This window comes from Prionailurus viverrinus, chromosome D2 (genome assembly GCF_022837055.1).
Source record: "Prionailurus viverrinus isolate Anna chromosome D2, UM_Priviv_1.0, whole genome shotgun sequence".
In the NCBI taxonomy this organism is placed as follows: domain Eukaryota; kingdom Metazoa; phylum Chordata; class Mammalia; order Carnivora; family Felidae; genus Prionailurus; species Prionailurus viverrinus.
In genome coordinates, this window is record NC_062571.1 from 11,067,966 (window position 1) to 11,095,367 (window position 27,402).

A 27,402-nucleotide genomic window follows, 5' to 3' on the forward strand; every position below is an offset into this window, starting at 1 on the left:
ATTTATTTTGAGAGGCAGCATAAGGAAGGTAAGGGCAGAGAGAAAGAGGGGAGAGAAAGAATCCCAAGCAGGCTCTGCACTGTCAGCACTGAGCCTGATGTAGGGCTAGAACGCATGAACTGCAAGATCATGACCTGAGCTGAAATCAAGAGTTGGGCACTTAACCAACCGGCCAGCCAGGTGCCCCACTCTCAACATCTTTATTCAATGTAGTATTGGAAGCCTCAGACAAAGCAATTATGCAAGAGAAATAAAAGACAGCCAAATTAAAAAGAAAGAAGTAAAACTATTACTATTTGCATGGGGACAGGATACTGGATATAGAAAATCCTAAATAGTCCACCAAAATATGGTTAGAACTAATAAATCAATTCAGGAAAGCTGCAGGATACAAAATCAGTATACAGAAATTTTGTATTCGTATCAACTAATAATAAACTACCAGAAAGAGAAATTAGAGAAACAATCCCATTTACAATTGCATCAAAAGAATAAAATACCTTGGAATAAATTTAACCAAGCAGGTAAAAGACTTGTACAGTGATAACTAGAATACGCTGATGAAAGAAAGTGAATAGGACACAAATAGATGCAAAGATATTCCATGCTCATGGATTGAAAGAATTAATATTGTTAAAATGTCCATACTACCCAAAGCAATCTATTGATTCAATGCAATGCCTATCAAAATTCCAGTGGCATTTTTCATGAAAGAGAGTAATCCTAAAATTTGCACAGAACCATAAAAGATCCTGACTAGCCAAAGCCATCTTGTGAAATCAGGGGGCATCACGCTCCCTGTTTCAAACTATACTACAAGCTATAGTAATAAAACCAGGATTGTACTGGCATAAAAACAGACCTATAGATCAAGAGAACAGAAGAGAGCCCAGAAATAAACCCACACATATGTGGTCAATTAATTTATGATAAAAAAGCCAAAATATACAATGGGAAAGGACAACCTCTTCCATACATTGTGTTGCGAAAACAACATATGCCACCTATAGAAGAATGAAATTGGACTACCTTCCTACACCATATACAAGACTTAAGTCAAAATGCATTAAAGACTTGAATGGAAGACCTGAAAATCATAAAACTCTTTAAATAAAAAATAGTGGCAATAATTTTTCTGGATTTGACACCAAATATAAAGGCAACGAAAGCAAAAAGAAACAAATGGGACTACATCAAGCTAAACGGCTTCACCACAGCAAAGGGAATTATCAACAAAATGAAAAGGCAAGGACATAATGAATGGGAGAAAATATATGTAAATCAGGGGTTAATGACCAAAATATATAAAAACTCATACAACAGTAAAAAATAACCTGATTAAAACGTGAGCAGATTTAAAAATGTTTTTAAGGGGCGCCTGGGTGGCTCAGTCGGTTGAGCGTCCGACTTCGCTCAGGTCACGATCTCACGGTCCATGAGTTCGAGCCCCGCATCAGGCTCTGTGCCGACAGCTCAGAGCCTGGAGCCTGCTTCAGATTCTGTGTCTCCCTCTCTCTCTGGCCCTCCCCCACTCATTCTCTGTCTCTCTCTGTCTCAAAAATAAATAAATGTTAAAAAAAATTTTTTTTAATGTTTTTAAAAACATTTTTTTAAAAAAGACATACAGATGGCCAGCAGGTACATTAAAAGATGCTCAACATCATTAATCATCAGGGAAATGTAAATAGAAACCACAATGCAATACTACCTCACACCCTTTAGGACGGCTATTATAAAAAATATAAGAAATACCAAGCATCGGGAAGGGTGTCGAGAAAAGAGACTCCTTGTATATTGTTAGTGGGATTGGTGCAGTCACTACAGACAACACTACGGACCTTCCTCAAAAAATTAAAACAGAATTACCAGGTAATCCAGTAATTCCACTTCTGGGTATTTGCCCATAGAAAATGAAAGCACTAACTCCAAAACATACATGCCATCCTATGTCCACTGCGGCATTACTGACAACAGCCAAGATATGGAAACAACCTAAGTGTCTACTGATGGATGAATGGAGACAGAAAATGTGATATGAGATACACACACATACACAGACACACATAATGGAATATTATTCAGCCATTAAAAAAAGAAACTTGCCATTTGCAACACGGATGGACCTTGAGGGCATTGCGCTGAGTGAAGTCAGTCAGACCGAGAAAGGCAATTCACGTATGATCTCATTTACATGTAGAACGTAAAAATAAACAAAAGAACATGCTCATAAACACACAGAACAGACTGCTAGTTGGCAGAGGTGGTGGTGGTGGTGGGGAGACATGAAATGGGTACAGGGAGCCAAGAGGTACAAATCTTCAGTTATAAAATAAATAAATCTAGGGACTGGAATGTCCAACACGGCGACAATAGTTAACAATGCTGTATTACATATCCAAAAGTTGCTATGAGAGTAAATCTTAAATTTTCTCCTCATAAGGAAAGAAACGCTAGGACTATGCATGGTGCCAGATGTTAACCAGACTTATTGCAGCGATCATTTTGCAATATATACAGATACCAAATTATTATGTTGTATGCCTGAAACCAACTTAATGTTTTGTCAAGTCTAGCTCAATTAAAAAACACAGTTTTGCACATACTGAGAGGTTAATGGATTCTTCTTGTTTTATATAAATTCAGGAATCTCACCTATATTGGAAACCAGGAAACACTCACTCTCCACCTAAAAGGCATTTAAGTTCCATATGTTACTTAGAAACCATTTATTAGCTTCCTAAAAAGTCCCTTGGCTTGCTCGTGTTATCAGATAACTATTATATTTTAATCAAGAGAACTGACACGGAATGCTGTATTGATACTTTTCTAGGCGTGGATGAGAATAATGAGAATATGAAGGCAATAGTGGAAGCCAGGGAAGACAAGGGAATGAGAATGTGAGGGGCTGAAACAGATTTAAAATTTTGCTTTTGGGGGTGCCTGGGTGGCTCAGTCGGTTGTGTCCGACATTAGCTCGGTTGGCTTCACTTGGCCCCCCGTGTTCTTGTACTCAGTCATTCTATAAACACCGGTAGCCATGCAAGGCTCTGGGGTACCATCTGTCATTTTCACTTAACTTCTTTCTGTCGCAAGATTACGTTTAGTCTAATGACACAACCTAAGTTTATTCCTCCTGATTTATCCTTGGCACATGGTACTTCAAACAGCCTGACTGATTCAGAGTCAAACTGGCCATGGAGACAGAACACTGAAAGGAAAGATGACTGACTGGTCCCCTAGATAATAATAAAGTTTCCCCTGGTTGAAAAAAACCAAATTTTATAAAATCTTTTAAAAATCTGCAGGTCAAGACTAGAAATTTAGCCTAAGAAGAACATAAAATGAATTGGTTTAAAAAAAAAAAGGTATCTAAAAAAAATTTTTTTTAACATTTATTTATTTTTAAGAAACAGAGTGAGACAAAGTGGGGGAGGGGCAGAGAGAGAAGGAGACACAGAATCCGAAGCAGGCTCCAGGCTCTGAGCTGTCAGCACAGAGCCTGACGCGAGGCTCGAACCCACAAAACTGTGAGATCATGACCTGAGCCAAAGTCGTATGCTCAACCGACTGAGCCACCCAGGTGCCCTCCCAAAAAGGTATTTTCTTCATGGTTATTGGAATTCTACCTGTAACATACATTATTATATGATTTTATATGTATGTGTGTGTATGTGCCTTCACACACACATACATATGTACTAAAATGAAGCTGTTGGCTTTTTTGAATGGTTTCTTTTTAAATTTTTTTTCTTTTTTCTTTTTTTCTAAATTCAAGTTAGTTAACATACAATATGCTAAGAGTAGAACCCAGTGATTCATCTCTTACATAGGATACCAGCGCTCATCCCGAAAAGTGCCCCCCTTAATGTCTGTCACCCATTTAACCCTTTCCCCCACATACTGTCCCCCTCCAGCAACCCTCAGTTTGTTCTCTGTATTTAAGAGTCTTTTATGGTTTGTCTCCCTCTCTGTTTTTATCTTATTTTTCCTTCCCTTCCCCTATGTTTACCTGTTGTTTTTCTCAAATTCCACATATGAGTGAAATCATATGATATTTATCTTTCTCTGACTTATTTCACTTAGCATAATACCCTCTAGTTCCATCCATATTGTTGCAAATGGTGAGATTTCATTCTTTTTCATTACCGGGTAGTATATCTGATATATACCACATCTTCTTTATCCCTTTGTGTGATGATGGACGTTTGGACTCCTTCCATAGTGAAGTCTAAAACACATTCTCTTTTATATAAGGTTTCTATGAAAGCCTTTCCTCATTTTTGTTGGAATACAATAAAGAGTAGTTTATTGCTCTGTCCTTTCTCCCTCCCTTCTTTAATATTTATTGAGTGCTTAATATACACCAGGCCCTAGAGATACCACAGAGTCCCCATCCTGGTTCACCCCTGAAAGGAGTTAATAATAACTCAATCTGCCGAATGGTAAGGCAAGTTCATGCCATATAAATTCACACCTCAACCTGATATTTAATTGTCATTGGTTAAGAATCTATGTGAAAGGTCAATAGCGAACGTGAATGACAGCAGGAAAATTGGCATATTGCATTTCTCCATGGAATTTAATGGTGACAAGTTGACTCTTTTTTTTTCTTGAAACAGCAGAAATATTTAAATGTTTACCTGAATATACTCTGTGAGCGTGTTAAAGACTTGTTTTGCTACTTGAATTGCTTTGGAGAAATTCCGTTGTCCTTGTTCATCGATAACATCTTTCCCAGAGTAATACCAATAGAAATCACTAATGGATTCCTGCAAAAGAGGGATGATAGGATTAAGACACGTTCTAAAGCTACCACTGACCTGCCTGGCTTTGAAATCTAGAATAGGAAATCATTTTAAATAACAAGATTTGGAAGCAAACAAAAATATCTGTGAAGTAAATACTATTCTCAATGATTTTCCTAAACAGAAAATGTGGCAATGTCTTCCCGAGACAGAGATAACAACTAGAGATAAAAAGCAGAAAACTTAGCTTGAAATAATGACTCTCTGTCTTTGATGACTTTGAATTTCACAGACATAAGGAGTCATAAGATTAATGCATATTTATCTACTGAGCAAAGATAAATTAATTTTATATAATTTTATGTAAGTACAAACATTAGACAAGTCCTGGATGTTTTTGGGGTTACAGACATCTGACCTCCTTTTTTTTTCCAACAAAGTTCACTAACGTTTCCTCATGAGAACTCCAAAATGTTCCTTGCTCTTATAAATGCCCCTCAAGAAACTGGTTGGACTACTTACAAACACAGATATGACAGATATAAATAAACATCTAAACAAGATCAATCTTCTTTTTTTTTAATTTTTTTTTTAATGTTTATTTTTGAGAGACAGACAGAGAGACAGAAAGGCAGAGCACGAGCAGGTGAAGGACAGAGAGAGAGAGGGAGACACAGAATCCAAAGCAGGCTGCAGGCTCTGAACTGTCAGCCCAGAACCTGATACGGGGATCGAACTCTTGAACCATGGGATCATGACCTGAGCTGAAGTCAGATGCTTAACCAACTGAACCGCCTAGGCGCCCTTAAACAAGATCAATCTTTCTGAACAGGATGTTTTCAATAATAACTTACATTTGGAAGGAATTTTAGTTGGCTAAAGGAATAATAAAACTTATTTTTTTTTTGTTTATTTATTTTATTCTGAGAACCAGTACGGATGGGAGAAGCAGAGAGAGTGGCGGACAGAGGATCCGAAGCAGGCTCTGCGCTGACAGCATAAAGCCTGATGTGGGGCTCAAACTCACAACCATGAGATCATGACCTGAGCCAAAGTCAGACGCTTAACCGACTGAGCCACCAAAGGCCCCAGGAATAACACAGTTTAGTCTAGCATGTAAATTGCATCTGGATTTCAAGACATGATTTTAAAAATCACAAATAGGTTTTCAGCAATATTTCTTGTATTTGCTTCAAAAATGGAAGCTCTCAGTTAAAAAAAAAAAAGGGTTGTGCTTTTACATACTCAAAAGATTAAGGGAGAAACTGTAAGTTTGAACATGTAGGTTTTAAAGTACTCTATCTGGATACTCTTATAAATAAGATGAGGGAAATAAAAATTGTACAGAGCTCTCATTACCTAGGTAGGCCTACACCTTCAGATTCAGTTTCACCAATGTGTGAAAGATGACTACAATATCACAGAGATTTTTACCTGATGGAGTGTTAAGCTGGATTTTAAAATTAATTCAAGTATTGGGACAGCTAAAAAGAACTACCTGTCAAATGTAAGTACACTGTGGGTACTTTGAAAGCCTTTCTTTCGCATTCCTAAAAATATTTCAAGTATTCTTCCTAATTTCTCTATCAACTTTAGAAGAAGGAGCAGAGTATGTAAGTACTTTCCAAAACGACATGAATTTAAAGTGCCATCAAGCTAAAAAACATAAGGGGGAAAAATTGCCACTTATAGAAAGAAAATCATGAGCAAAGTGGGAGTCAGGATCGGGGGCAAAGACAACAGAGGCAGGTCCCCTCTAAAACTTGGTGAAAGATTGTGATCAAAGACAAAAGATCTCAAAAAATTCTGTTTGGTCAACAATCACGACGCATTAAAACATGTCGGTTTAATAGCTCCACCACATCACATCCACTCACCAACCCCCTTCACTCGTCACTAAGAGAAGCCGACATACCTGGACTCTGAGTAGGTAGTCTACGGTAGAGATGATGATGTTGACAGTTGTGTTATTGCCAGTCTGAGTTCTCAGATAATTTTGAAAATCTATGGAAGATCAAAAGGAGTTACTAAAGCTGAGTCAAAAGTTTTGAATGAGTTATCCGAATAACTCCAAAAGCAACTGAGGCCTCCGGCAAAATTGCTGTGGCTAAGAGTAGTGCTTCAAGGGAGCACCCCCAAAACATCTCGGTGCTTCAGAGAGTACCAATTTCCAATTTCTGTCTAAGTGGTTGCTGACGTCTGTTTCCTGACTGCTAGCCCTACAGCCCTGGGCATCCCCGGAAGGAGTTTTGCCGTTTAGGAAAGAGTAATTGAACTATGCATTCAGTAATCATTTGTTCCTGAGTGCTGGGGAAACAAAGATAAAATTAAGATAACAGTTCCTACCTTCACAGATGCACAAGTCTGGGAGAGAGCTTGTTATATAAACAACAAAGGGAAATATGTTATGCTAAGTGATACTAGGAAGTTGATTCCCCAGTTAAAGAGAAGGGGTAGGAAGGAATAAACCCATACAGCTCTCTGTAGACCTCGTATCTTTTTTCACCTGATTTAACAGAAAAACAAGTGTTAGGAATTAAGTGGTGCGGCCAGCAAAGGACTTTGAGGGTAGGGATGCAATGCATAAAATGTCACAGTGTATACTGAGCATACGGAGCAATACTCTAGAATGTTTGTGGACTCAGGGACAAGGCGTAATTGGAGTGAGCGGGCCCCTGTCACTACTGGCTTCAAACTACTTCCTCCTTGGTACCGTCATAGAGTCTGGGGTCTCACGAACCTGAGTTGTGTCCCTCACAAAGCAGCTGGAGGAAACGGAAGAGGTCACACGTGAACTCGTCATCTTGGAGAACCTTTTCTCCTGCAGAAAATCCAGAGATCAGACATGATCAACTATCCTCGCTGGTCCCGCCCTCTCTTTCCCCACCTCCAGAAAACTTGCATGTTGATCTAGCATCGTTCTGAACCAAAAACAGTCACAAATCATAGCCACTCGTCTATCTGAAGCTTGTACGATCATGCGCTTGGCAGATAGATGCACTTTTTCTTTGTCAGAAAAGAACATGTGAATCTTAAAACTCATATTTCTCTCTGTTAAAAGTAGCAGCATGGGTTTGGCAACATTTTAGAAACAACCTGAAGATTTAAACTTCCTTTTTTTGGTTTTTGTTTTTTTGTTTGTTTTTTTGTAAGGTGTGTATAGGAATGATGTCCACATCTCTTACAAATGCCAAGGTGAAATCTACTTTGCTCCCAGAGAACCACCAATTATTTCAGTGCAAAGGCATTCATTGCATATATAAAACAGGACCGAGAGCTTCTTCTATTTAATGGATAATTAAAGGATCTTGTGAAAATTGTAAATGACTAGAAAATGTTTGATTCATTTCAATTAACTATCTCGGTAGCTTGCCTAAGGGATTTAAAAAAGTAAAGACTTCAGAAATCCGATACAGACATGCCACTAGTTGGAACTTTACTTTCAGAGGAGACAGAACTAGCGAACAGACCTAATTCTACATATCAAACCAAATGAAAGGCTTTGGTGGCTCATGCTGTATGAGTCACTCCAACCAAAAGGTGAAAAGAAGGTTATCTCATAGCCATAGAAGTTACTCGGAATCATTAAAAACTAATATATTTGTGGGGTAAACACCTCAGAAAAGGGTTCAGATATTTTACCTACATTTTAATCAAAATGTATCTTGGTCACAAGTTACTTGGAAAGCAAAAACACAAAGAAAGAAACAAACGAAAAAACAGCACCACACAAATGAAAGTTGATTTTGAAAGCATAGAGTGTCAGTGGAAAAACTGTCAACGTTATGAGTGTATGTTCTGGAATCTAAATTTGTTGCTTAGAAATCAAAATGACACAAAAATGTCGTTTGGCAAGTGAATGAATGTACTTATGTATTTAAAAAAAATGATAATAACTTTTCAGACTGGAAATACTTTGGGCCGAGAAAGAAAACTATGCAATGACCATGTGTTTACTTTAACTAAAATTATGAATGATTATAATGACAGAGAGCTGATGGACTTACCAGTCTGCAGTCTGTGACTTTCAAAGTGAGAGGCTTCATATAATGGGAGGGTTAGGAAGCAAAACCATTTTGAAAACTAATATAAACATTAAAAAAAGTACATAAAATCACTGTACTGGTTTCCCTGTAAGATATGATATTTGGTGACCAAACTAAAATCACCATGCATATAGATCAGTTGTGTGGCAAATTCAAGTTTAAGTGCACATTGCTTTGACTCTCAGTACATGGCTGATAAGCCCATTCCTCAGTGTCTCCGTTCATGACGGGATAGGAAAGAAAGGGAGAAGAGTCTAGGCTAATAAACCAAACTCTTCACTTATGATACTTAGTATCTTTCCATGAACTGTTTGAATCAGACGAGTCTTTAAAATGATATTTAAAACATAATATTATGAGTTACACAGTCTTCCTGATTCTTTCCTTGCGAGCCCATCTAAAATGCTTTTCTCTAGAAAACTGAATCAATAAACCATGTACTTTCAATGTTCACATACTCCATGTGGAATAAGTAACAATTGATAGAAAGTATTCAGAAAAGTTAACAAGGAAATAAATATCATACAGTCTACCTGTGTTCCTGAAAATGCCCTGCGCAATGCACACTGATTTATAACGTAAGGATTTACTGTCGGCATGCACGGTATTTTCTCGACTGTATACCAAAACACATACAAGTAACTTAACTTACAAAAGGACACGCTGCACACAGCAGAACAATAGGGGAGGAGCGTGGGAGGGGGCGGGTCAAGCCTTCCTTTACCATCAGGTGACAACGAGGTATAAACTGGGGTGCTATTGCTGAATGAACACGTTACTATCTGATTAAAATGCTGCCATTCCCCATGCTGCATGTAAGTGGTACAGTAACAGAGATGGGTGGTGGCTTTATGTCTGCAGAAGGCACAGGATGCACGGTCTATTTTGTGATGTACGCAAAAGACATTCCATTGCAAGATGGAAACTAAGATTAATAACAACGAAATGGAGTAAAATGTAGTTGAAAGTGCTCTGATGTTCTTAAAATTACTATTTGTAATAGCTGCATGATGGTCGAATAATACTGTAAAGGACATTCCTTGGGTTTCATTTTTAATTATAAGGGGCTAATGATTTCTAATACTGTAATATAGGGAGAGTTGTTTCAATATTGCTGCTGCTGATGAGACAGTTCTTCGTGCCTTAGTTTTCTCATCTATGAAACGAGGGGAACATGGGCACTGTCTACCTCACTAGCTCTTCATAATTGATGTGACCATTTTTAGATATTGTGGAGAGGTCAACATTATCAGTAGCAGTGGCAACACCACCAAATAAACATGGGAACAACACGCCTACGTGATGAATACAGTCATTTGGACATATTTACCAAAAGTGTTTCTATTTCCAAAAAGCCATCTTAATTTTAAGGGACCAAAAGAGTCTCAAAAACCTCCATTTCACTTGGAAATAATATTAGACCTTATTTGTGCAAGGTACCAGTAAAATCAATTCCTATTTTAAAAATCTAATCAAGTTAAGACACTTTTAAAGGCCACTGTTCTACTCACAATTGGCATTAACAAGTATATAATGTTTGCTTAAGTGTTTGTTTTTATTGACTACCTAAAACACCCATGGTCTTAGCTCGGCATTTATAACCTTATCTTGAGACAAAGCTTGGTTGAATTGTTATTATTTGCTAAGAATTATCAATAATTGTTGATAAAATGAAGGCAATAAGTGAAATGCCGAGTAGATATATAGAAACAACTGATTTAGGACACACAGATCAGAAGACTAAGATGCTCTTTGTCGTAATGTCTTTTCATGGCAATATCCCCAGTAACGGAAAGCTAAAAGGATGAGTGGCATGAAATGTTAACACTGGTTGCATCAAAGAACTCCCTACAAAAGCTTGTGACATGGAACTCAAGAGTGTTTTCCCCCTGCCCCTGCCATGGAAGAAATAGTTCTGCTCAGTGATCTTTAGAGGACTCAAATACCTATTTTGTATAATGGCAAAACTGAAAGATTAAGGCTAAAAATATTTTTAAATAGTGAGAAGTCAGGTATTTGGTTCCATGTGGGTAATTTTAATGTCACTGCTTAAATGGTTTAAGTGGCCACTTAAATTATACTACTATTCAACCAACAACGGATACAATTTTTAAAATGGATTCACAATTAACATTTAGTTAGTGACTACAGTGTGCTAGGCATTGTGCTAGATATATTTTCTTATCATTTCATTTTAGGTTTATAATAATCCTATGAATCAGGTGACATGAATCCCATTCTGTGGGATACAATTGAGAAATTAAGTAGCTTGACTGAGGTCCTATAGCAATTTACTAGTAAAGGATTTGAGTCCAATAAACTTCGATGAACATTCATTAAGTGTCTCCTACATGGAAGGCACCTTGTAAGATCCTGGGCATATAATTATGACTAATGGACACAAGCCCTAACTCAAAGAAGTTCATAGTCTAATGGAAAAGACAGGCAATAAAAAGGTAATTTCAATACCAAATGGTCTTTCTGGATCACAAAGTTCACATCAGTAACTGATCAGATCTTTGGCTAACAACCTCCGACTACATGTACTATATGTTAGTTAAACTGTGAACTCCTACTTGTTTTTTATCAATTTTAGAACCCAAAGAAAACCATTTTCTAGATATGTGGCTTTGGGAAAGTCAATTCACCTTCGTGAGGCTTTGTTGCATCACTTTGATATGGGAATTAACGATCTCCTCACCCCCTTACTTTCAAAGGGTCATTGGGAGAATAAAATTGGCTCAGACAAGTACATTTGCTTTGAAACATGCAAAGCACAATAGGAATAAAAGTGAATTTTCAATGATAGGAAGGCACAGGTTCAAAAGACCTAGGTTTCTAAAATAAAGACTTTCAATGGGCTGTGGGGTGTGATAAATAATCCACATATTCCATGTACTCAATGTGACATGAGTGCATAAAATGCATTCCTATTTCAGATCCCAAGACAATAAAAATGACCAATGTGTGACATAAATTAGGTATGTCCCATGGATAACAGAATTAAAGCACATGTTAGTTATGGAGGGAAACATACCTTTGCATTCAAATGTGATCCTCAGATTATTTCTCTTATAACGTCTTAATGCCTTTGAGCTCCCATTACTCTAACTGAAATCCTTACTGTTCTTTATCCATTCCATTAACCAACATCCTAACTGATCTCCCTCCCTTCAGGCTGCAATGCCCATCTTAAACACTGTTGCCTACAACGACAGTTGCCGGCAGTCCAATCATAAAACACTCCCAACAAAAAGATGGACTCCTTTAACAGCAGTTGAGAAAAATCTACTCTCAAAATCCCCTCAATCTATCATCAGATATAACCACAGAGCTCCCCAACTTCCATGAAGGAAATCATGCTGCTAATGTTAGAGGACTCAGTGTTTAGTTAGCATACTAGCATTACTGAGAAATGAGAAATCTGTTCGCTTTAATGTTACTGGCTTGAACAATGTACGTTAGGACTTAATGCCAGGTACACCATCACACAACACACAACACTACTGAAGTGTTACTTACGTAGTGGCTCTTCATGGCCTCAGAAAGAAAGTATGAATTCTTTGGCATGGCACAAAAGGCCTTTTACAGCCTCCCACCAACTATCTTTCCAGCCTCTAGTCTGTTCATGTCTCTTCAACCACCCTAGGTCAGTAATGTTCTTCGTCATGCTTTGTATCTTAAGCTTTGCATATGCGGTTCCCTTTCATTGGCATATCCAGCGCCTTTCACATCTACCAGGTAAATGCCTACCTCAGGCCATATGTTACTTCTGTTGTGAAACTTAACCCATCAGCCTGGCAGACAAGTACTTCAACTCAGTTCACTCATAACACATAGCTCATGGGTTCTGAAGTTATTTGTTTACAAGTCTATCTACATAACACTGAGTCCGTAAAGAATGCCAATGCCTAGGACAAGGTCTAGCACATAATAGCCACTCAAATTTCAATTAGTGCTTCAATGTTTAAAAACTGTACAAGGATGTTAGGAAAATTTATTTCGTGCCATGAACTAGTATCACATGCTTTCCTCAAAAAGAAGGTTGATCCAGAGGAATGGCGGAGCAGTGTAGTCAGAACTGAGAGCTAAGCTGAACTACACTTGAGTCAGACTTTGCAAATCTGGGGTGGGAGATAGACAGTAAACAATTAAGCACTAAGATACTAACAAAAAATTAGGATAGCCAATGCTTAGAGATTGTGTAAATTATCATTTTGACTAATTAACAATTAATTCTTTTGCTGCATTTTCATACAAATTTGATGAGGTCAGTATAAATATCCCGAGTAAGAACCTCAATTCAGCACATTACCAAGTGCAGATGGAAATTTAGAAAGGTGAAATGTTAGTTGTTTTATATAAAATGTTCAAAAAAATAAAAAAAAAATTCTGAGGACTGTATCAGCTTCAAAATTTCATCTTGGTGATGTAGTCTAGGGTTGCTACAAAATGATGAAAAAATAAAATGAAGTATCTTCTACAACACTCCAAGAAGTGGGAAAGAAGAAAAAATGCACTTTCAAGCTCATAATGACTTAGTAATGAGGTTAAATGGTTCTGAGAAAAAAAAAAATCCAAGGATGGAATGAAATTTTAAATATTCATAAGGTTTTTGGTTTTGAACTTCATTATACGTTAAAAGAAAACACGTGATTAAAAAATTATGCAGAGAAGACAACATTGAACACATCACAAGTCTAACAACACACTTGCCAAAGAAAACTGTGTTTTTTTGTTTGTTTTTTTTTAACAGATGGGAAGTCCAGGCTTTTGCAGGAAAGGGGGAAATTTACTAAGAAGGGACAGAAATACTGGCAAACTTTCATGGCAGTAACAATGGTAGGAACAGGAATTAATATTAAATTGTATGAAATCCTTATATACAAACCTCAAAAAGGCACATATTTCCTAATGGTATCTCAATACCGGTTTAGGAATATCATATAAAACCATAAAAGTTCCAAAGTGATTTTAAAACTTCAACAGTAAATGTAAAGACTGGCAAGAGATTTGTGTCTTTAAAGAGAGTAAAAAGCAATAAGAAGCAAAAAATACCACCTAAGCTGATACGGTGAATACAAAATAAGCCCCCAGAAGGTATTAAAAGATGGGGCTAAGGGACTGGCTCATGAAATTGGTAACAGTGGGAGGCAGAGAGCCTGCATTTCAGTCTTGACCCTGTCACTTCACTGTGTGATCCTGGACAAACCATGTAGCCTTTCCACCCCTCAGTCTCCATACCTATAAACTGGGGACAGTACCTTACTGGTGGTTGTAGGTTTCAAAAAGTTGCATTTAAGTTAGACATTTTCCATGGCTATATAATTTACAGCCATTTTATCATCATCAGGAAGAGGTTTAGCCTATTAGAGACAGGTGGTTGGGATGCAGAAAATTTTACTCATCAGATTGTCTTCTCAGTGTTGAGTTTATTATACTGCATGGGTCTCAGGCTTTAAAGCTACAACATCACTAACAGATGGGGAGTTTTCGGCTTTCTCTATGAATTCTGAGAGGGATGATTGATTTTCCCTCTCCTTATGAGGGTACAAACTTTTCTTGACTTCTGTAGACCCGTAAAAAAATGGGCATGTCACAGAAATTGTTTAAATATGCCAAAAGATAGAGTTGCTATAGGTATTCTTAATCTGGGTGGTAGTATAATTATTCATAGAGTGAATGAATTGCCGTCGTGTGTTCTAATAGGCGTCCTGATTAAGGCAAGAGTGTGTACTGAGAAAACACAATTTAATCTCTGAAGCCGTGCTGACGTTCTAGGTACTCCTCAAAAATCTCATCCCTCTTTTATTACCACTGCCCATAATGTCTTTTAGAAACTACTTTGAACTACTAATGCCATCTTTGTTATTAGTTTGCTACTGCTTCTTCAAACTGGGTCTCAAGAATGAAAACACAGTTTTTACGTTAGGAAGGTTTTTAATGTGTGATGTTTTCAAAGGAATAGAAAAAAACTCTGTAGATCTCTCAGTAATTGGAAGGGAACTGGCAGAACCCGCTGGCCAAGAGGAGACTCAGCAGGACACAGTGCCCCCGGATCACCACTGATTTCCCATGCACCCATTGGTGCAGCCATAAAGCCACAGAACGTCCGAGACAGAAACGCCACAGAGAGACCACTGCACACATCTATGGTTCATTCGTTTACATGACAGTTGCAAACACTGGGTCCATCAGAATTTTTTTTAAACGAACGAAACAGAACGAAATGAATCCAAAAACGTAACTTAAATTCTTGACCCTTTTTGTCTAATATGTTCATAACTGAACATCCTCATGGAGAGAAAAAGGAAAGCTTGGTATATAAGTTCTATAAATAAAAGGATGCATAATGATGGAAATTAAATCATCTATTCGTTCAACAGTCTACCAAAGGGAAAACAATGCACAAAAAAACTTTCACTGTCAAGACTGTACACAAAGCTAAAAACAAATGAAGGAGCAAATAAATAAAAGGCAGATCATTTGTAATAATTACCACGCTCATGTGTGATGGCTGAGGAAAGGAGGACAGTACATTTACAGGTGAAAGAAAAGGAAACGGGGAAAAAATAAGTTGAGATGTTGGTTTTGTCTTGCTGTTTGTAAGGAAATACAATAGAAAACGTGTTAATCAGTTTGGGCAATTATTTGTGTGTGTTGAAAAAGAATAAACAAATCAAATCAACCTCCTACTGACAAATGTGACTAATTCTCACGTCAGAATGGTCATTCTCACCCAGCTATTTCTGATTCGGGACTCACGAATGTCATTCCAATCCGTAGCTGGTTGACGAAGGGTAGGAGACCCTGTAAAGCTAACCTTGCACAGCCACTATTCCTGCGCGGATATGAACAATGGCAAAGAATGATGAATGCAATTGTGTTCAGAGCCTCTGGAACATCAGGTAATAATTGCAGGGAAAAATGAAACTGATTTCTAACTCCGAGACAGGAAGTTCCACTTTGGACAGAGAATTCATCCCTTTTAGGCACTTTACAGCTAATGGGAGATGCCCAGGCTTCCTGGAGACTCTAGAGGCAGGCAGGTAATGGGCTCTGAGATTTGTAGGGGCTCTGAGCTCTCTGGATGGGGCCCTCGGGCCAGTGTTTTCACTGTTGACATAAACCTAAGTCATCAAGAGATTTGGCTGGATATTCATTTCAGAAAATTTAAATAAGTTTACAGTGCTGCTGGCAATTTTTTCTTAAAAGTAGCTTACACAGGTAACTGTAGGACTAATTCTGGGTGGTGGAATCTATACATTCAAATGTCAACAAGAAAATAAAAGCACACAGGAGCTGTAGTGTAGCAGCAGCATTAGACTATGTATAACTGATATTTTTAATTTTTTTCAGGGTTTCTTTACTTTTGAGAGAGAGAGAGAGAGAGAGAGTGCAAGCGGGGGAGGGACAGACATAGGAAGGCAGGAATCTGAAGCAGGCTCCAGGGTCTGAGTTTTCAGCACAGAGCCTGACATGGGGCTCGAACTCACGAACCGTGAGATCATGACGTGAGCCGAAGTCGGACGCTTAACCAACTAACTGAGCCACTCAGGCGCCCCTATCATTGATAATTCTTAAAAAACAGTAAGAAATATGCAGCTAATCCTTTTACCTAATGTGAAAACAAAAATATGCAGAAATAAGAGAGATTAGTTAATTCTAAAATATTTCAGAAAGGTAAGCAGACTGCAAATGGCAGATAGGATAAAATTTAGTTTTTGCAAAAAGAAAAATTTAGTTTTTGCAACAAGATTAGTTTTATCAAAGATCCGATGTGCCAAAACTAATGCATTGATAATATGACCACTGCAAACTAGACCAAACAAACAAAAACAGATCAACACACAGGGCCTCATTGAAACTAAATTAATTGAAAAAATGTCAAACACAAAAGAACAAAAACAAATCGAGACAAAAAATATTGAAGATTTTTTTCCTAATACTAAAAACGAATGTGCAGCAATAGTTATTTCTGCTTTCACTATAGTATATACTAATTTTTCTAGTTTATACACACATCTATTTACAGAGAAAAAAGTCTAAGATTATGTGAGTCATTATATTTGTGTGCATGTAAATTAAGTGATCAGAATTATTTTAACATTAAGAATTACTCCTTAATTTCTTTCATCAAATTTGGACTTGTGAAGACATAGCGATGCATGAGATACAAAGATATCTGTGCTATAAGGGAGGAGACTGTCGGAATAGTGGTCCATCGGAGGATCTCAAAGTGTCACTTTCCTAAGGAGACCAAGGAACCTGAAGGTTTGGCAGTTTGCCAAAGTGGCCAAAAAAAGTCCAATATCCTCTAATTTGGTTCATCCATATGCTTTATAATTTCACAGATGATTCTCTTGTAAGGGATCTTGATCTAGTAACCAACTAGGGGAAAGGCCAATTATAATAGGTCTGGAACAAAAAAGGAGTTAACAGTCAACTGGGAAAGTTGGGTTTTGGGTATGATTTGAGTGAGTGCCCGATTGTGAACTTTTAAATGAGTCACATAAGCATTTTGGCCATGTAAAAATAACCCTACATCTCTCTGTTTTGCAAAGATAATTGGTAACTGACTCATCTCGGGAAAGGGGGGGAGAGGGGACAGGTGACCCTTTTAGTTTAAGTGACTGATACCTGATCCTTCTTCGGTGACCATTCCAAGTCCTTCAGCTTTGTTCTGCCGCTCAAATGCATTGAGGTCGAGGACGCTACAATAGCAGGGAGAAAAACGCTTAGAGGACGAGAAAATTTTCTTTCTTCAGGAGAGCAAATGTGTACAAGTTCTATATCATGAAATGTGAACCAAATATTAACATACCCTGAAGACATACCCCAATTCAATGTCTACCAACCATATTTTCCCAGGAGCAGCCCAGTCCCTCCCCAGGGCCTGCAATGAAATGATCCGTGGGCGAGGCAAACAGAAGGCATTAATGGGTTTCAACTTTGGGAGTACATTGTGATGTTAGCAGACACACTGAAATGTAATTATAATAATCATGTTTTCCCAGAAGGAATAGCTTATTACACTAACTATCTGTCAGATTCCTTTGTCAGGTGCTGTCTGAGTGATTTTAAATACTGCAAAAAATAGAAAATGATGACCACAAATGAGGTTAGGGATCATTTGTTTAGGGAAAATGAGAAGTGGTCCACAAGCTCCCAAAGAAAACTAATTAGAATTTCCCTTTTTCTCTTTTAAAATGCACACACTGCTCATTTTCAAGTGTGCAGCATATACGTTAATTCTCCAAGGTCCCTATTTAAGAATAGGGAAGACTATTAAAAGACATTACTAACGCTGAGTAAGTTAGCAATTACGACATTACTAACACCTAACAACAAGGCAGGAAAGAAGGCACCATCAATTGTCCTACTTTGACGTGTACTGAATCACTAAAAAATATTCTGTGTAGAATTACTGTCAGTAATGTTAAACAAACACCTTGAAAGACACAACCACTTAGTAGAGCCGGAACAAGGAAGGAGTGGGCTTACCTGCACGACTGCATCAGGCCGGCAAGGCTCTGAAAGAAACCCACGTCCTTCTTCTCCTTGAGATAGTCAAGCATTTTCTAGGGGTAAATATACAAACCACACGGCCACTGAACACAAAGCTTATTTTTTGTTAAGCAAGAAACATCAAAAACATGCTTTTTGTTCTGGAATAAAGACTTTAAAAAATTAGTGCCTACAAAAACGACTGTCATCTTTACCACGACATGGTGACCGGAACGTCAAAACGAGATAGCTGCACGTTTCAATGTCAGCAGTATATACAGGTGGCTTGGAACAAGACAGCTGCTTTACATAAACATCATAAGCACCATAAATATCCATGGAAATAATACTCTCAACTCTTCTAGTCAATCTTTAAGGATGTGAAGATGTAGACACTTAGTTCAAGTTTACTGGGAAGAAGGCCCACCTGGATGCTAGTCAGAGATTGCCATACAAAAGCTGAGTTCCTTATTTTTTTTTTTAATGTTTATTTATTTTTGAGACAGAGAGAGAGACAGAGCATGAATGGGGGAGGGTCAGAGAGAGAGGGAGACACAGAATCCGAAACAGGCTCCAGGCTCTGAGCTGTCAGCACAGAGCCCAACGTGGGGCTCGAACTCACGGACCGCGAGATCATGACCCGAACGGAAGTCGGCTGCTTAACCGACTGAGCCATCCAGGTGCCCCAAAAGCTGAGTTTCTTAAAGGGCATTATAATCCATGTGGTGTGACTACCATATGCTACTGTCTATAAGACATTATTTGTCAATGTAGACCTATGTGTATAAGACAGAAATTTAGTTTCCATTTTCATGGTCTCTAAACCCAAGCAATGGTAGCAATCATCTGACCACTAAATGTCTCTTCTCTTGTCAGAATGATGTCCAGTCTCTGTGCCCAAAATTTTGATGAAACACAAACGTAAAAAATGCTAAAGCAGTACATGGCTCCACCCTCCTAACTCTTGTTGCTGTTGTTTTGTTTTTTGTTTTAACATTTATTTCCTTTTGACAGACAGAGACAGAGCACGAGTAGAGGAGGGGCAGAGGGAGGGAGACAGAGAGTCGGAAGCAGGCTCCAGGCTCTGAGCTGTCAGCACAGAGCCCTACCTGGGGCTTGAACCCATGAACCCTGAGATCATGACCTGGGCCAAAGTCAGACGCTTAAGCAACTGAGCCACCCAGGTGCCCCTTAACTTATTATTATATACTAAAATGAAACAGCTATTTTCAATGTGGATGAAGTAAGTGTTGGAAGTTTCAAACAAGAAGTACATACAAGATGATAAAATGATAGAAGGCACACCAAAGGTTTCAAGAAAACAAAGATACTGCTCTTCTCTGAATCTTGAATAGATGTGAATAACTGCTATCACCAGTGTTGTCTGAACGGGACTTAGCCGAACAGTAAGTTTTGGTAGTCATTTTCCCCCCAAGATTTGACTAACAGCTACCAAATACGTCAAGGCTGTGCACACGCACACACACACACACATACACACAGTATATGCATATGTATGTATATATGTACACATACATAAAAATAGGAACACGAAACACCTAGCCATTTTGTGGGGAGTGTGATAACTTACTGGTCTAATAAAACATGTAGCACTTATTAATTCCTGGATCTTTTAAACACAAGCAATGTAGCTCAGAGAATTAAAGCGGGGCGGTAGAATATGTACCTGAAGGTTTACAGAAAAAAAGAAAAGGCCTGGGTAGACAGGAAGTGCATATATTACATGATTTCTCACGGCTACTTCTGACTCCAAGGATTTCTGAATCTAAATGCTACATCATTAAGAACTTTTAAAGTAAAACATAAAGCAAGGGGTATTTGTTAACTATTATGGGGAGATTAAATAGATTAAATAGATTTTCTTTAGATTTTCTTTTTTTTCACATCATGTAGTCATTTACTATAGAAATGAAAACGGGACATCTGTAAATTGGATGGGGGAAAAAAAGACATCGTTATTTTCATGAAGTTGTGATGGAAACTTAGCATTCCATTCAACTATTAATGTAAGCAACAAACACAGGTCAGATTAGCAGTAACTCTGACGGTGTCACCAATAGAAATTCCAGAGATTTTCATCTCACATCACCTGGACGAACCATTTCTTCTCAATAATTAGACCAAGTACTACATCTTTCATTTAAAGAGTTCATAAAGAAGCACAAATGAAATTTGCTAAAAAATGTGTTTATAATGCTCTGAAAACCACATTTCAGTATTTTTGGTTTCTCTTAGAAACGGTGCAGTTTTACTTTGTGATTTAAAAAAGTCAAACCAAGAGGAGCCCAGACGCTTCACTAAGCTGTCAGAGGCATTAAAAAGAAAAAGTTATGACATTATGTACTCCTCCAGTCCAAAAATATAATGATTATATTTGCAGGAGGAAAAAAAATAGAGTACACAATTTGAGGAAAGTGTACAAATGAATTTTTTAGCTATTCTGGGTTGCCAACTTAACCTAGTCCCAAACTTCACCAACCCAAAAGGCAACCTTCAAATTTTCTCTGCTTTCCTTAGACTCAAAGATCTTCTGGGAACATATACAGGGCTTTGTCCCACTGTCATGTTTCTGGGGCTCCCAGAAACCTGAAGTCAAAGATTCCAAGGTTTTCACTAGCCTTCTTTCCTTCCAACAGGGTAGCACTTTCCCTGCCTCGCCAAAACTTACCCAAGAAAGAATAATTATTAGTTCCGTGTTCATAAACTGTTTTTTCTCATACAGAAGCCAGTATAGAAAAATATGAGATCAATGTTAGTTTTAGAATAATACAGTCTGCTTAACTCATGTTTTGTTTTGCTGTTCTTCAATTAGCGTAAGAATTCTTTCTGAGCTCATGGCCACAACTGTAGGCCATGTGAGTAGTGTCCCCAGGGGTGTGCAGTACAGAGCCTGTGACAGTCTGTTTCTGAGAGTTTTTTAAATCACTCAAACATTCTGATTCTAACAAACTCACAGACCTTGGCCTTCAGTAGGATATAGAAATTATATCCTTTGTCGTAACTGGTTGAAGTCATTAAAATTCAGCTTCTTAACAGGGGCATAGCTACAAAACTTGGCTGGGAACAGGTTTTTTTCATGCCCTGGGAGACTGTAATTACAACTAAAAAATATTTTAAACAGTGTATTCTGTTTCCATGTTAACCAAGACATAGGCTTCTCACCAAATATACGACAAAATCCTGAGAATCAACTTGTAAGACACGTAACACTGTAAAACGTATCACCAAACAAGGCTCCTGAGGTAAGAATATTACCTTTTCCCCCCACTATTAAAACAAACCATTTTATGCTATTCACTTGAAATGCAGGTTGCACACCATGTGATAGGACTTCTCAAGAGAGTCAGTGCCCCACATGGCAAGGTGCTATCTACATGTTTGAATTCTGGGACTGATGGCCATGAAATAAAGGCATTATTTTACACAGAAATGAAAAATTGTACAACCAGTATTGCTTTTAGGATGACTAAAATAACTCATTGGGATGACAAGAGGGTCCCTCTGTTTGAAGAGTACATTCTGTGGATGGCTTCAAGATCTTACCTGCTGAACTGTGGAGTTCCCGCCATTTAAGATTGCAATTCCAAGTTTCAAAGTCGCCGCTACCATTGGTCCAGTATCACCTTCAAAATATAAAAAATGGCGTTCCTTATATCATTTCACCCACTTCATTACCATTTCTGTCTCAAAACGTATACTTTTAAAATTATTATCACCCCCCCTACAAATCTGTATAATGGAGTAGGACAGACTGACTTACAAGTCAAAAAATACTGAACGAGTAATAATGCTTATTTTGCCAGCAGTGTTTTAACTCATCTTGTGGAATTTATCCAAGAATTGAAACTAGATGAGGACATTGAAGAAAAAAACAGAAACAACTTATTTTTAAATACACCTAAAACTGTCAAGATTTAAAACTAATTGTGCATATTAAAGTAATATTGAAAAAATAAGGGCTACCTAGAATTTTAAGGAAAATCCTCTCTCTCCTTCTCTCCTCTCTCTCTCTCTCTCTCTCTCTCTATATATATATATATATATATATATTATTTGAGAGAGAGCTCACACAAGCAGAGGAGAGGGGCAAAAGAAGAGAGAGAGAGAGAGAGAGAGAGAAATGAATGAATGAATGAATCCCAAGTAGGCTCCAATGCAGGGCTCAATCCCACAACCTTGGGATCATGACCTAAGCCAAAATCAAGAGTCAGGTGCTCAACTGACTGAGCCTCCCAGGCACCCCCTCTCCCCTCCATATTATGTTTGAATAACTTTTATAATTTTCATTTTAGCACTTTTTATCTTACTATGTTTATAGTATTGCTTTATTAGGATGACTGCCTAATTTGAAGTAAGTCACTCAAATAATAATGACAAAATTTATTCATTTATATTTTTAGTAATCTCTACACCCAACATGGGGCTCAAACTCATAATCCTGAGATCAAGAGTCACATGCTCTATGGACTGAGACAGCCAGGTGCCCCAATAACGATAAAAAATTTAAATCCAACCAGTTGTCTACCCTTAGTCTATTTTACTTTTACATTATCCACCTCTACTTATCTTAGAAATACAATAATAAAAATAACAGAAATAGAAATAATAATAGAATAATAGAAATAAATACCTTAGTGATCTGGGAGAGGGGTGTTTAATAAAGTTTTATTAGAACTCAGCCACACGGCTTGTTTACATATTGTCTCTGGCTGCTTCCATGCTACTATGGCAGAGTCGAAGGGTTGTAAAGAGACCCACGGCCAGGAAAGCCGAAAATATTTACTATCTGGCCTCTCACAGAAAACACTGACCCACCCCTGATTTATTGTGTCACGACAGAATTTCCAAAACTTAAGGACCAGGAATAAAATAAATATTTGAATAAGATTCTGAAAAAAAAAAACTCCACATTGGACTGGGTTAATGAGAGCCTGCATTTCTGAAGTCACCTGACCTAGGGATGAACAAGAGATTCAGGGACTAGATAAGTCAGGAGGAGTTAAAGAGGGGTGCTCCGAGAGACTGAAGGGGTGTGAGGGGAGCAGCGAGCCTCACCTTTGCTGGCACTGATGGTCTGTAGCACCATCTCAGCAGCCCCGCGGTCATGGAGCCTGGCTTGCTGGTACAGAAGCTTCTGCTTCTCCATTTCTTTTTCCTGAACACAAATCCCAACCATTTATGTTGCGGCTGTCATGAAGCACAGCAGCTTTCTACAGACCATATTTTCAGTCATCTCTTCATGTATGGGCTCTATGACAACATCATGGACCATTTCAACACCAGCAATGTTATTCAACAGATGTTAACAATATTCAACTCTCGGTTTTGCCCTTTATATTTTTCTTGGTATACTTTTGGTACTGGCTTATCCGGATGGATTTTCTCAATTTTAATTGTTTGATTAGTCCAAAGCCTGTATCACAGTTTTGAAGTACTGAACTTCATCACTGAAACGTGCACTTTCTGAACGATACATTTGTGCAGAAGTCTGTCACGTTTTTAATCATCTCCCATGCCATGGCCATAACTTGATACTGCTCAGCAAATGGCTCGAGTTGCAAGTTATCACTAAATGACAGGAAAACATGAACTGAGACGTGTTGGAGTTTAAGCGAAATTGAAAGCGGATATGAATAAAAAAGGTAGGCTTCAACTAAGTAGCGGACTTATGATACGCATCTCCCCGGTCACCCCCCCCAAGAATAAAAGAAGCAATGTGCCTTTATATTTTGTATTCTCGGGTGGTAACAAACGATACTGCATGGTGCTGCTCGAGCAATGGCTGGGGTTTGGTTCTTTTCCACTGAGACTACCACTGAAAACATAAAGAAGAAAATAAAAATAAAATATAAAGGCACAGCAAGTTCAAGACTGGTAGGATCATTCACTTGAGCTATCCAGTTCGCTGGAGAATTGAGACGGAACTAAGCAGTATAAGTTGCAAAATGGAAGTTGCATAGAGCCCTAGGACAGCGAGTCCATCAAATGGCGTGGTAGAGAAGCTTAGTCAATGGGACATGAAACGGTCAATTAGTATCATGTCCATAAACACAACGGCCAAAACATATATGACCTAAGAGCAGGAAGAGCCGCAGCAGAAGTAGCCAGAGTGACAGTTTGCTGCCATAAACTTTCCATCCAAAGTACGGAAAATAGACACAGGAAGATGGAAGAGGTTTAAAAAATGAAGGCTTGCTAGTTACAGAATATGAAAAAGAAAGTAAACTAAAAGGAGGAGGGGGGGAAGAAATGGGCTCAAACAAATGAAAAAAAAAGAAACCTTCAAATCAAAAGCAACCAACACAGACATTTATGCTGTTACCAGAGAGTTCTCGCCGAGGCTGGCAAATTTGTTTCTTAAATCTTTGATAATATCGTGCTGCGAAAACAAAATTGATCAGGGTTTTTTTTCACACTATAGTTAGAGCTCCTGTGGTTAACGTTTTATTTTTTTTCTTAAATTATGTGATAGGTCTAAATGGAAGCAGAGAAAAGAAAAAAAAAAGGCAGCTTTGCTTCATATGTATAGCCATGCTAACATCTAAAAGGGTTGCCTTCATGTTTAAACCTCTTCCTGCAAAGTCAAGAACAAAACGAAAACAAAACCACACAGACACACAAAACCATATTGTCATTACAACACAGTTTCAGAAAAACTGAAAGACCCTTTCGCCTGCTCTTCAGGTGTGGTCTAAAATTGGTCACAGCAACATTTGATCCCTCCTTTTAGACCCAACAATCTTTCACGTTCTTCCCGAACTCTGCACTTGTGCTTCCCAGTGTAACCAATTCCTTTCGTGGAAGACTTTTTCAGTAAGACAGCGGTAAGACATTATTGGCCTAAGGAACCACCCTAGCGTTTTCATCTACTAAAGAGGCAAGGGAGTTAGAAAGACTGATTCTTCTACTAACCCAATAAAATGTATGAAGACAGTCATCAGGAAAAACCCAAAGAAGACAGAAGATAGCAGCATGCCGTATATTCTTGAGGGGGGAAAAAACAAATGAACAAAAAATAGAAAACCCTTTGCTGTTTGTGCTACAAAAGTAGGTGGACCAGCTCGAAGATCTGCCAGAACAGTTTGCACAATACATTCTAGATCCTGGTATCCTCTGCAGTAACTGAAATCGCGCCTGATGGATGAAGGTCAGAGGATCAAGAGACAGAGAATATTCAATTGCCTTCTTAAAAAAACAAAACAAAACAAAACAAAAAAAACTCCCTGGGCAGAGATCACCCTCATTTTTCTCACACAGCATCTAAATTTCAATATTAATAAATACTTCAGGGGAGATGATGATTCATCTGATAAAACTACTGACCTAAAAAAGATATACTGATCTAGAAACAGGAAAGCCATACTTCATAAGGAGGGATCAGGTCAACCTCTAGGCTTGAATTTCTTCTTTGTCAGATTGAGTTGGAGGCTTTCTCTTCGGAAGATATTTAATATTATTTCTTTCTGGAACTCTGTCCTTTGAGAAGTGCTTCCTGGGTATGTAATTTAATCCCTCCATTGGAAATTTTATCACAGTGTAATAAAATAAAACCTTGAAAGCTAAACCCGAAAGTTTGCAGCCAATAAAATGATGGATTATGTGGAAAGAAAGAAAATTATTTCATTTCAATCTCACTGCAGATTAGTTTTTCTAAGAAAACTGAAGATAGGTCTTTTTAAAGAATTTTACTCAGGGAAACAGTACCCTAAAAGTAGCTTTTTAAAGCATCTTTTTAAGAGTAGCGTCCTGTCCCATCCCAGATTCTGCCTAAACGGCCACTGAGTCTTAAATAAACATTATACCTTCTACTTTAAGTTCAGTCTCTAAATCATTCATTCTAAGGTTACAAAAGAAGGTTGAGGGGAGGAGGAGGTCCAAAGTTTCAATCTTCCCCTAGGCAAAAAATTCTGATTACCAAGAGCAACCAGGAATTACCAGCTGTTTTCCTCAGAAGATTGTTATGAACCTTTTCAAGGTTAATAGTGGTAATAAATCAGACCCATGATCAAATAGTAGGCATTGAATGAAAGTATTCAACAGCATGACTGCATTTAGTATGACTGAAGTTTGTAATAAAATATTAAGATTCTTCCATTTTTTCCTAGAGTGCCTTGCGTTTAGCATTTGATGGGGGGGAGGGGAGAGGAATTGAAAGGCCTGAAGAAAAAAATCATCCATTCAGTTCTTCAACAACTTGTCTTATAGGAGAAAAATATGGAACTTAAAAAAAAAAAATTACAACTGCCCCTTGCTTCTTGATGGAGAAAATAGTTTATCCCTATGATGGAGATGAAAGATATTTTAAAGTAGGTCAGCCTTTTGAGAGCAAAACTTTTACACTGAAACTGACGGACCCTCTTCGGTTATGTGGGCATTTGGGGCCGCGTGGACATCCCAGCTACAGTCAGTACATAACGCCACAGAAGCCCAGTTGGCTTGCCTTTTTTTGTTTTTTCTCTTTGCATTTCCAAGCATTCAGCAACTGCTGAAAAGGTTTTCATAATGTTTTCCTCTTCAGCTGCATGTAGAGGCTAGTTCTGAGTTTTCTAGGAGCTGAACTCTTTCTATAAATATTTCCCATAATTTCATAATGTCAACCTTACCTATTCTTATTTGGCACCTTAGAAGTAGTCACAACCTACAAGGTGATGTTGAATCTCAATATTATAAGAAAAAGAAGAAGGAAATTTAGAAGACTCAATTGGGTGACTATGGGGGCAAGAGCAAAAGGCAGTGAGATGGTAACCCTTTGGTTTACAACACAAACAGGCCGACTCCGACTAAGGGAAAACAAAAATCTAGCTGGGAGTCACGTTCTACACTTCAATTATTTTTGTTCAGTATTCCAGTTTCTGAAACTGTAGGTTGGCCACATTTATAAAGAGTCGACTTGCAGTCCTAGGAAAACACTTTAGATTATAACTCTGTCTAATAACAATGGCCCCCCACATTTATAAATTTTAAATTTAATTTCTTAAAAAGTAAATGAATGTATATGGAGTTTCCTAGAAGAAAATCTCCATGAGACCAGGGGCTAAGAGACTTGTCTGCCTGTTTTAACCACAAGGATTCATATACTACAG

General features: G+C 38.0%; 1 protein-coding gene across 1 annotated transcript in view; it reads right to left on the reverse strand.

Annotated features, from left to right (window-relative positions):
• The window catches only part of RYR2 (ryanodine receptor 2), a 756,803-nt gene that overhangs the window by 56,736 nt on the left and 672,665 nt on the right, over positions 1-27,402 (reverse strand). Inside the window, exons 81-87 of the mRNA XM_047824653.1 lie at positions 23,375-23,474; positions 21,863-21,942; positions 18,296-18,372; positions 17,432-17,505; positions 7,486-7,566; positions 6,661-6,749; positions 4,641-4,769 (exon numbers count right to left, since the gene is read on the reverse strand). Coding sequence (XP_047680609.1) covers positions 4,641-4,769; positions 6,661-6,749; positions 7,486-7,566; positions 17,432-17,505; positions 18,296-18,372; positions 21,863-21,942; positions 23,375-23,474 — 630 coding nt within the window. The remainder of the gene's footprint in view (positions 1-4,640; positions 4,770-6,660; positions 6,750-7,485; positions 7,567-17,431; positions 17,506-18,295; positions 18,373-21,862; positions 21,943-23,374; positions 23,475-27,402) is intronic.